The sequence below is a fragment of the Salmo salar genome, chromosome 02 (genome assembly GCF_965601325.2).
Source record: "Salmo salar chromosome 02, fSalSal1, whole genome shotgun sequence".
In the NCBI taxonomy this organism is placed as follows: domain Eukaryota; kingdom Metazoa; phylum Chordata; class Actinopteri; order Salmoniformes; family Salmonidae; genus Salmo; species Salmo salar.
Genome location: NC_138292.1, coordinates 68,875,001 through 68,885,000, shown reverse-complemented (window position 1 = coordinate 68,885,000; position 10,000 = coordinate 68,875,001). Strand labels below are relative to the sequence as shown.

Genomic DNA, 10,000 nt, shown 5'->3' with positions numbered 1-10,000 from the left:
CTCTTCCTCTCTCTCTATCTCTCCATCAGGGAGATGCTAATCGCTCCTATTCAGAGGATGACAGTTCCCCCTCTAACTTTGACGAGAGTGAGAAGCTTAATGATTCTCTCAAACTGTCTGGTGAGTCTTCATATACTTCATTCACAATATATTGCTGTGGTTTGGATGGTAACATTCACAGTATAATGCTGTGGTTTGGATGGTAACATTCACAGTATAATGCTGTGGTTTGGATGGTAACATTCACAATACAATGCTGTGGTTTGGATGGTAACATTCACAATACAATGCTGTGGTTTGGATGGTAACATTCAGAATACAACGCCTGTACAATCGTTTCTAGGATAGGACAAAGCAGAGCATGTTTTATGCTCATGTTTCAAGGATGTTATACACAACAAATGAAAAGGCGTGGGGGTATAGCATCCTTGAAACCATTGTACATGGACTAGGTATTCAGTCACAGACAAAATAAGGTGGTTCCCAAGACAACTATTGAATTCTGGATGGGATTCATACCAAAGTATAGTCATGCAGTGAGGAGTTATAGTGCACAGAGTGCTGAAATAGACAGGGACACATATGGAGACAGGAAGGGGTGTTTTGGGGTCATTCTGGGTAGCACTTAGTGTTCTCTACAACACACACACACACACACACACACACACACACACACACACACTTCCGACCCCCACCCACCCACCCACCCACACCAACTCTTCCTCACAGTCTCCCACTTCCATTACAGATGTCCTTACCTTATTTGAACCAAGGCAGCTTCAAGCTCTCCTCAGACTGAGTGAAAGAGAAAAGAGAGTAAGACTACGTGTTCTAATCCTAACTCTGACCCTGGTTTAGCCAACCAGCTCACACAGCCCCCTAAGCTCAGCCAGGAACACTATTAGGTCATCTAAGACCTGGAGAACACACATCATCAACACTGTAACTCTATCATTAGAACTCCATCCTGCTAGGTCTAACATATGTTCTGTAAGGCCTGACCTCCATAGAGTACCACAGTCATAATACCCAGAAAACCTGGCGGTCAAACAAGGAAACGGTTCCAATAGTTTTTCCACCATTCATTTTTCCCATAGGGGATTTTAGAAACACTTACAATAAGGGCTGTGTTTCATGTAGGCTTACCCTGGCATGACGTTTTAATAACCATAGAAATCTGTGTCGGACAAGGTGACTCTTATCAATATATTCGTCTGTATTTACCCCCCAAAAATGAAATGCGAATTAGCTGCTAATGTGGCTATCATAAAGAAGTACAAATGCAGTGATGATCTGGACGAGACTGCCGAATCGAGGCAAAGGTAAGAATCTCTGGATTAACTATCTAATGTTAGCTACATTTAGTGATTAATAAATTGGCATCATTTCTTTAAATGTACCTGTTAGCAAAGGTGCCAGCTATAGATGAAGTGCAGGAGCTTGCAGGGATTTGTAGTCTTGTCGTATTACTTTGATGCTAATTAGAACTTTCAGAGTAAATAGAGAGTAAATAGAGACTAATATATTGATAAAAGTCGCCTTGTCCGAGAGATGGGTAAGCCTACATGGGTAAGCCTACACAAAACACAGCCCTTATTTGAATTGTTTCTAAAATCCCCTATGAGAGAAATGAATGGTGGAAAAATGATTGGAACCATTTCCCTGTTTGACTGCTAAGTTTTATGGGTATTATGACACCTCCACTGTGGGGCTTTATGTGAGGTGTCAGACCTAGTATTCCTGTTGTGGATAACTCTGTTCTGTGTCTCCTTGGGGTGTTACATTATGGATGTCCACAGCTGTGGTTTAAAGACTGGAGAGTAGGAATCACGTGTGTTAATATTTGAATACTTCAAACAAGTGGTACTGTCTGGGGGTATATGAGGAGTTAGGAAACACTACAAGTGGAACTGTCGGGGGGTATATGAGGATTTAGGAAACACTACAAGTGGAACTGTCTGGGGGTATATGAGGATTTAGGAAACACTACAAGTGGAACTGTCTGGGGGTATGTGAGGATTTAGGAAACACTACAAGTGGAACTGTCTGGGGGTATATGAGGATTTAGGAAACACTACAAGTGGAACTGTCTGGGGGTATGTGAGGATTTAGGAAACACTACAAGTGGAACTGTCTGGGGGTATATGAGGATTTAGGAAACACTACAAGTGGAACTGTCTGGGGGTATATGAGGATTTAGGAAACACTACAAGTGGAACTGTCTGGGGGTATATGAGGATTTAGGAAACACTACAAGTGGAACTGTCTGGGGGTATGTGAGGATTTAGGAAACACTACAAGTGGAACTGTCTGGGGGTATATGAGGATTTAGGAAACACTACAAGTGGAACTGTCTGGGGGTATGTGAGGATTTAGGAAACACTACAAGTGGAACTGTCTGGGGGTATATGAGGATTTAGGAAACACTACAAGTGGAACTGTCTGGGGGTATATGAGGATTTAGGAAACACTACAAGTGGAACTGTCTGGGGGTATGTGAGGATTTAGGAAACACTACAAGTGGAACTGTCTGGGGGTATATGAGGATTTAGGAAACACTACAAGTGGTACTGTCTGGGGGTATGTGAGGATTTAGGAAACACTACAAGTGGAACTGTCTGGGGGTATGTGAGGATTTAGGAAACACTACAAGTGGAACTGTCTGGGGGTATATGAGGATTTAGGAAACACTACAAGTGGAACTGTCTGGGGGTATATGAGGATTTAGGAAACACTACAAGTGGAACTGTCTGGGGGTATATGAGGATTTAGGAAACACTACAAGGGCTGTTTAGAGACACAATGTAATTATGTATATAAAGCTCTGTCCTTCTTCTTCTTCTTTGCCCCTTTAGATCCTAAAATCTGCACTTTGACCCCTAACGGGCACCTGGAGTTGACCACATTGACCCCAGTGATGACCCCCAGGGGGTCGTACCCCACTGACAGGCTGACCTATGCCCTGGGGTCACGGAAGAGCAGCGTTATGAGTCTGGGCAAGGCCAACCTGGAGCAGAGGAGATCATTCTCTCTGGTGAGATGTAACACACACACACACACGCGCACACACACACACACACACACACACACACACACACACACACACACACACACACACACACACACACACACACACACACACACACACACACACACACTCAACCATTAAACCAGAAGTTCTCAGTGTAAATACTCTTAATCCTTTCACGCGTGAGTTCCAAATATCTCTAACGGTCGCCCCAGCATGAGTTTTTTTATGCACGTGATGTTCGAACGTTCTCTCCATTCCAGAATGTGATTGTTACATAAACAACAACACTGAATGGCTCAGAGTGGGAGTGAGAGGTTACCGTGATTGACTGCCTAAACGCGCCATTTGTATCAATAAATCACTATCATAAAATGTTTTGTGTGGTATTATTGATATATTTAGTATTTTATTTACGTTTTTCAATTACCCGTGATAAATCATGCGTTCCGATTTTTGCATAAATTGTAATGGGCGCATAGTATGTGTGTAAAATAATGTTTTGAAGGTTGTACTGATTATGATGAGCTAAGCTTATTCCAGCTATGTGTATGGAGCCATGTTTGTTGACATACAATGCATTCTGGGTTTCACGTAATCGTCTGTTTGACCAAAGATGTTATAACAAAATGAGGTGAGTAAGAGTTAACTCCTTTTTTGAGGACTTCCGGAAATGAATGGTGGGATGTGACAGTAGATGACACACCCCTTCAACATGCAAACAAACAGACCAAACTCATCTTGTCTTCTCTTATTATCTTTGGTTTCTGTGAGGAAAAAATGCATGGCTGCGTGCTGAAACTAATCGACGGATTACTTTCCATTTCTAGAAAGTGTTTTACCTAATTATTTCGATCAATGGTGAGCTCACCCGTGATGTGATTAATTATACATAGTAATTGCTATTAGCTAATTCATATTGTAGTTTATGTCAGCCGAGAGTTAGAAAATATGACTGCTTGTGTTGGGTCAATCTTTCCTCAGCGCTAGGACTAATGTAGCCTACATTTTTCCGGTTTGGATGATTGTGTTGTGCTATAGATACTTCTGTCAATATCTGAACATTGCATCCAAAAATAAACTGCTCACATTCTGGACATAACTTTGTAAGGACTGTGTTTGTGTAAATAGTTTCTGAAAAAAGTGTGGCCAGCTCAAATGCCGATCGTTGCGTCATTCGAAACTGTCCGTTCTAAACGAGCGTTCTAAATGAGTGTTCTAATCACACGGGGTGTGATCGTACGCTTCAGGGACCACTGTAGAACGATCACACCCCGTGTGATGGTACGTGTGAAAGGGTTAATAGAACACTTGCCCTAATAGCAACACTTAGCATATCGTAAATATAACAGCTATTCTTTAAATGTCCACAGTCTATGATTTCCTAGACCCAGACTATGGACAAGTTGCATTACACAAATTACACACAACACGCCACATAATGGTAGTTATCAAGGGTCTGCTTAGCCACTAGTCAGCTGCAGACTAGTCCGGATGGAGTCTTCAATTCGATAAACATTCCCCACGACGGGGGAGATTCTGATCACGATGTTCCCAGTTCAGGAGCTCCCTCGACTCCATGCATCTGTCTGTCGAGCCGAAGCCTGCCTTTGGTTGATTGAGCCTGGCTCAGTTCCCGGGATTCCAGTCGCCATGGCAACCACCGTTAATTAAGCGAGAGAGAGAATGAGAGCGACAAGAGAGAGAGAGCTAGAGAGAGAGAAAGAGAAGAGAGTGAAAGAGAGAGGAAGAGAGAGAGAGAGAGAGAGAGAAAGAGAGAGAGAGAGAGAGAGAGAGAGAGGATTATGTATAGTTTAGTGACATCCTTGTCTTCATTGTCACATGTCAATAACAATGTAAGACATCTTTGCTGAAGGCCTCCACAATCATTGTATACTCCACTGCCTGGGGGTAAAAGTTAACATGAATGTGTCCCCTACCAGTAGCTTGAGAGAGTTCCAAGTTAATTGTTTGATCACTGATGTCATTTTGAATTTACTCAATTTACCTGAAGAATCAAAAAACACATTTTTGTCTTTCTTCCAATTTGGTTTTTCCCTAATGTGTTGATGTATATCTGTTTAATGAGGTGAGACACATCTCACACAAAAAAGAAAGGGGGGTGGGACGAAATAAACGTTGCTGTGGCAACGGTGGTATAAATTCCTGCGGTATATAGCTGTGAATAAGACTGTGATTGTCGTCACAGGGACGATTCCAGAAGTAAACCATGTAATTTTCCTGACAGAGTGGCTATCACCTTCCAAGGCACCACACACTGTTTAGAACAATCAGTTCTCACTTGGTAAAGTTTCATTAGTGAAGATTCATTTGAACGTCGGCAGAAAAACAGTCTAGAAAGTAGATGTACAGTTGAAGTCGGAAGTTTACATACACATTAGCCAAATACATTTAAACTCAGTTTTTCACAATTCCTGATATTTAATCCAGGTAAGAATTCCCTGTCTTAGGCCAGTTAGGATCACCACTTTATTTTAAGAATGTGAAATGTCAGAATAATAGTAGAGAGATTGATTATTTCAGCTTTTATTTCTTTCATCGCATTCCCAGGGGGTCAGAAGTTTACATACACTCAATTCGTATTTGTTAGCATTACCTTTATATTGTTTAACTTGGGTCAAACATTTCAGGTAGCTTTCCACAAGCTTCCCACAATAAGTTGGGTGAATTTTGGCCCATTCCTCCTGACAGAGCTGGTGTAACTGAGTCAGGTTTGTAGGCCTCCTTGCTCCTTGCAGTTCTGCCCACAAATTCTCTATGGGATTGAGGTCAGGGCTTTGTGATGGTCACTCCAATACCTTGACTTTGTTGTCCTTAAGCCATTTTGCCACAACTTTGGAAGTATGCTCTGGTCATTGTCCATTTGGAAGACCCATTTGTGACCAAGCTTTAACTTCCTGACTGATGTCTTGAGATGTTGCTTCAATATAGCCACATAATTTTCCTTCCTCATGATGATAGTCCCGTGTGGCTCAGTTGGTAAAGCATGGTGTTTGCAACGCCAGGGTTGTGGGTTCGATTCCCACGGGGGACCAGTCCGGGGGGAAAAAAGAAAGAAAAAAAGCATGAAATGTATGCATTCACTACTTACTGTAAGTCACTCTGGATAAGAGCGTCTGCTAAATGACAAAAAAGCACCTGCAGCAAAGCACCTGCACAACAAGATGCTGCCACACCCGTGCTTTATGGTTGGGATGGTGTTCTTCGTCTTGCAAGCTTCTCCCTTTTTCCTCCAAACATAATGATGGTCATTATGGCCAAACAGTTCTATTTTTGTTTCATCAGACCAGAGGACATTTCTCCAAAAAGTACGCTCTTTGTCCCCATGTGCAGTTGCAAACCATAGTCTGGCTTTTTTATGGCGGTTTTGGAACAGTGGCTTCTTCCTTGCTGAGCGGCCTTTCAGGTTTTTTCGATATAGGACTCGTTTTACTGAGGATATAGATACTTTGGTACCTGTTTCCTCCAGCATCTTCACAAAGTCCTTTGCTGTTGTTCTGGGATTGATTTACAATTTTCGCACCAAAGTAAGTTCATCTATAGGAGACAGAATGTGTCTCCTTTCTGAGCAGTATGACAGCTGCGTGGTCCCATGGTGTTTATACTTGCGTACTATTGTTTGTACAGATGAACGTGGTACCTTCAGGCATTTGGAAATTGCTCCCAAGGATGAACCAGACTGTCTGAGGTCTTAGCTGATTTCTTTTGATTTTCCCATGTTGTCAAGCAAAGAGGCACTGAGTTTGAAGGTAGGCCTTGAAATATATCCACAGGTACACCTCCAATTGACTGAAATTATGTCAATTAGATTACCTGAAGCTTCTAAAGCCATGACATAATTCTCTGGAATTTTCCAAGCTGTTTAAAGGCACAGTCAACTTTGTGTATGTAAACTTCTGACCAACTGGAATTGTGATACAGTGAGTTATAAGTGAAATAATCTGTCTGTAAACAACTGTTGGAAAAATTACTTGTGTCATGCACAAGTAGATGTCCTAACCGACTTGCCAAAACTATAGTTTGTTAACAAGACATTTGTGGAGTGGTTGAAAACAAGTTTTAATGACTCCAACCTAAATGTATGTAAACTTCTGACTTCAACTGTATATACACTGCTCAAAAAATAAAGGGAACACTAAAATAACACATCCTAGATCTGAATGAATGAAATAATCTTCTTAAATACTTTTTTCTTTACATAGTTGAATGTGCTGACAACAAAATCACACAAAAATAATCAATGGAAATCCAATTTATCAACCCATGGAGTTCTGGATTTGGAGTCACACTCAAAATTAAAGTGGAAAACCACACTACAGGCTGATCCAACTTTGATGTAATGTCCTTAAAACAAGTCAAAATTAGGCTCAGTAGTGTGTGTGGCCTCCACGTGCCTGTATGACCTCCCTACAACGCCTGGGCATGCTCCTGATGAGGTGGCGGATGGTCTCCTGAGGGATCTCCTCCGAGACCTGGACTAAAGCATCCGCCAACTCCTGGACAGTCTGTGGTGCAACGTGACGTTGGTGGATGGAGTGGGACATGATGTCCCAGATGTGCTCAATTGGATTCAGGTCTGGGGAACGGGCGGGCCAGTCCATAGCATCAATGCCTTCCTCTTGCAGGAACTGCTGACACACTCCAGCCACATGAGGTCTAGCATTGTCTTGCATTAGGAGGAACCCAGGGCCAACCGCACCAGCATATGGTCTCACAAGGGGTCTGAGGATCTCATCTCGGTACCTAATGGCAGTCAGGCTACCTCTGGCGAGCACATGGAGGGCTGTGCGGCCCCCCAAAGAAATGCCACCCCACACCATGACTGACCCACCGCCAAACCAGTCATGCTAGAGGATGTTGCAGACAGTAGAACGTTCTCCACGGCGTCTCCAGACTCTGTCACGTCTGTCACGTGCTCAGTGTGAACCTGCTTTCATCTGTGAAGAGCACAGGGCGCCAGTGGCGAATTTGCCAATCTTGGTGTTCTCTGGCAAATGCCAAACATCCTGCACGGTGTTGGGCTGTAAGCACAACCCCCACCTGTGGACGTCGGGCCCTCATACCACCCTCATGGAGTCTGTTTCTGACCATATGAGCAGACACATGCACATTTGTGGCCTGCTGGAGGTCATTTTGCAGGGCTCTGGCAGTGCTCCTCCTGCTCCTCCTTGCACAAAGGCGGAGGTAGCGGTCCTGCTGCTGGGTTATTGCCCTCCTACGGCCTCCTCCACGTCTCCTGATGTACTGGCCTGTCTCCTGGTAGCGCCTCCATGCTCTGGACACTACGCTGACAGACACAGCAAACCTTCTTGCCACAGCTCGTATTGATATGCCATCCTGGATGAGCTGCACTACCTGAGCCACTTGTGTGGGTTGTAGACTCCGTCTCATGCTACCATTAGAGTGAAAGCACCACCAGCATTCAAAAGTGACCAAAACATCAGCCAGGAAGCATAGGAACTTAGAAGTGGTCTGTGGTCACCACCTGCAGAACCACTCCTTTATTGGGGGTGTCTTGCTAATTGCCTATAATTTCCACCTGTTGTCTATTCCATTTGCACAACAGCATGTGAAATGTATTGTCAATCAGTGTTGCTTCCTAAGTGGACAGTTTGATTTCACAGAAGTGTGATTGACTTGGAGTTACATTGTGTTGTTTAAGTGTTCCCTTTATTTTTTTGAGCAGTGTATATACAATGAGTGTACAAAACATTGCTCTTTCTATGACACAGACTGTCCAGGTGAATCCAGGTGAAAGCTATGATCCCTTATTGATGTCACTTGTTAAATCCACTTCAATCAGTGCAGATGAAGGGGAGGAGACAGGTTAAAGAAGGATTTTTAAGCATTGAGACAATTGAGACGTGTGCCTTTCAGAGGGTGAATGGGCAAGACAACATATTGAAGTGCCTTTGAACAGGGTATGTTAGTAGGTGCCAGGTGCACCGCTTTGAGTGTGTCAAGAACTGCAACAGTTTCAGTTTTACAGTTTTACAGTTTCCTGTGTGTATCAAGAATGGTCCACCACCCAAAGGACATCCAGCCAACAGCAGGCCAGTGGTCAAAAACGGGTCATTGATGAAAGAGGACAAAGGAGGCTGACATGAAATGTGCAGAGCAACAGACGGGCCACAGTTAATCAACTGACAATTCAGTACAACATTGGTGCCCAAAGACCCATAAAATAATGCACAACTCGTCCCTTGACACGAATGCGGTATGGCAGCCGACGACCTTACGGAGTTCCACCTCTTTCAGTAAAAAAAAAGAAATTGTGGTTGCAGTGGGCTAAAGAAGGAAAACACTGGACACTGGAGAACTGGAAAAACATTACCTGGTCTGATGAATCCTGGTTCTTGCTGTTTCACGCTGATGGGAGGACTAGGGTTTGGAGAGAACCATACATGCATCCATCATGCCACATGTCAACATTACAGGCTGGTGGTGGTGTGATGGGTGTGTTTTCATGGCACACATTGGGCCCCTTGATAAAAGTGGAGCAATGTTTGAATGCCACAGGATATCTGAACATCTTTGCCAATCAGGCGCATCCCTTAATGGCAGCAGTGTATCCATCTGTGAAATAATTTTTTTCAGCCGGGTAATGCCCCATGCCACAAGGCTAGGATTGTCCAGGAATGGTTCCACAACAGTGAATTCAGCTTACTGCAGTGGCCTGCCCAGTCACCAGATCTCAATCCAACTGAGCATCTGTGGGATGAGATGGAGCCAGCTATTCGGAGTAGAGATCCACTACCAGCCAACTTGACACAACTGTGGGATGCATTCGAGTCAACATGGCAGCTTGTAGAGTCCACGCCCCGACAAATTAAGTCTGAGGCCAAAAGGGGTCCGTAATGTTGTCTTTATGGTGTATATATGGTATATACATCATGTATTTACCAACGTATACATTTCAAACACCAGTTCATTTTCTCATGTCTTTTGTTG

The 10,000-nt window shown here is 43.5% G+C and overlaps 1 protein-coding gene across 1 annotated transcript in view; it reads left to right on the top strand.

The window, feature by feature from the left end:
* Positions 1 to 10,000, top strand: part of LOC106590384 (voltage-dependent T-type calcium channel subunit alpha-1I) — a 187,130-nt gene that overhangs the window by 96,560 nt on the left and 80,570 nt on the right. The window contains exons 16-17 of the mRNA XM_082969363.1: positions 30 to 120; positions 2,856 to 3,034. Of these exons, the coding sequence (XP_082825489.1) occupies positions 30 to 120; positions 2,856 to 3,034 (270 nt within the window). The remainder of the gene's footprint in view (positions 1 to 29; positions 121 to 2,855; positions 3,035 to 10,000) is intronic.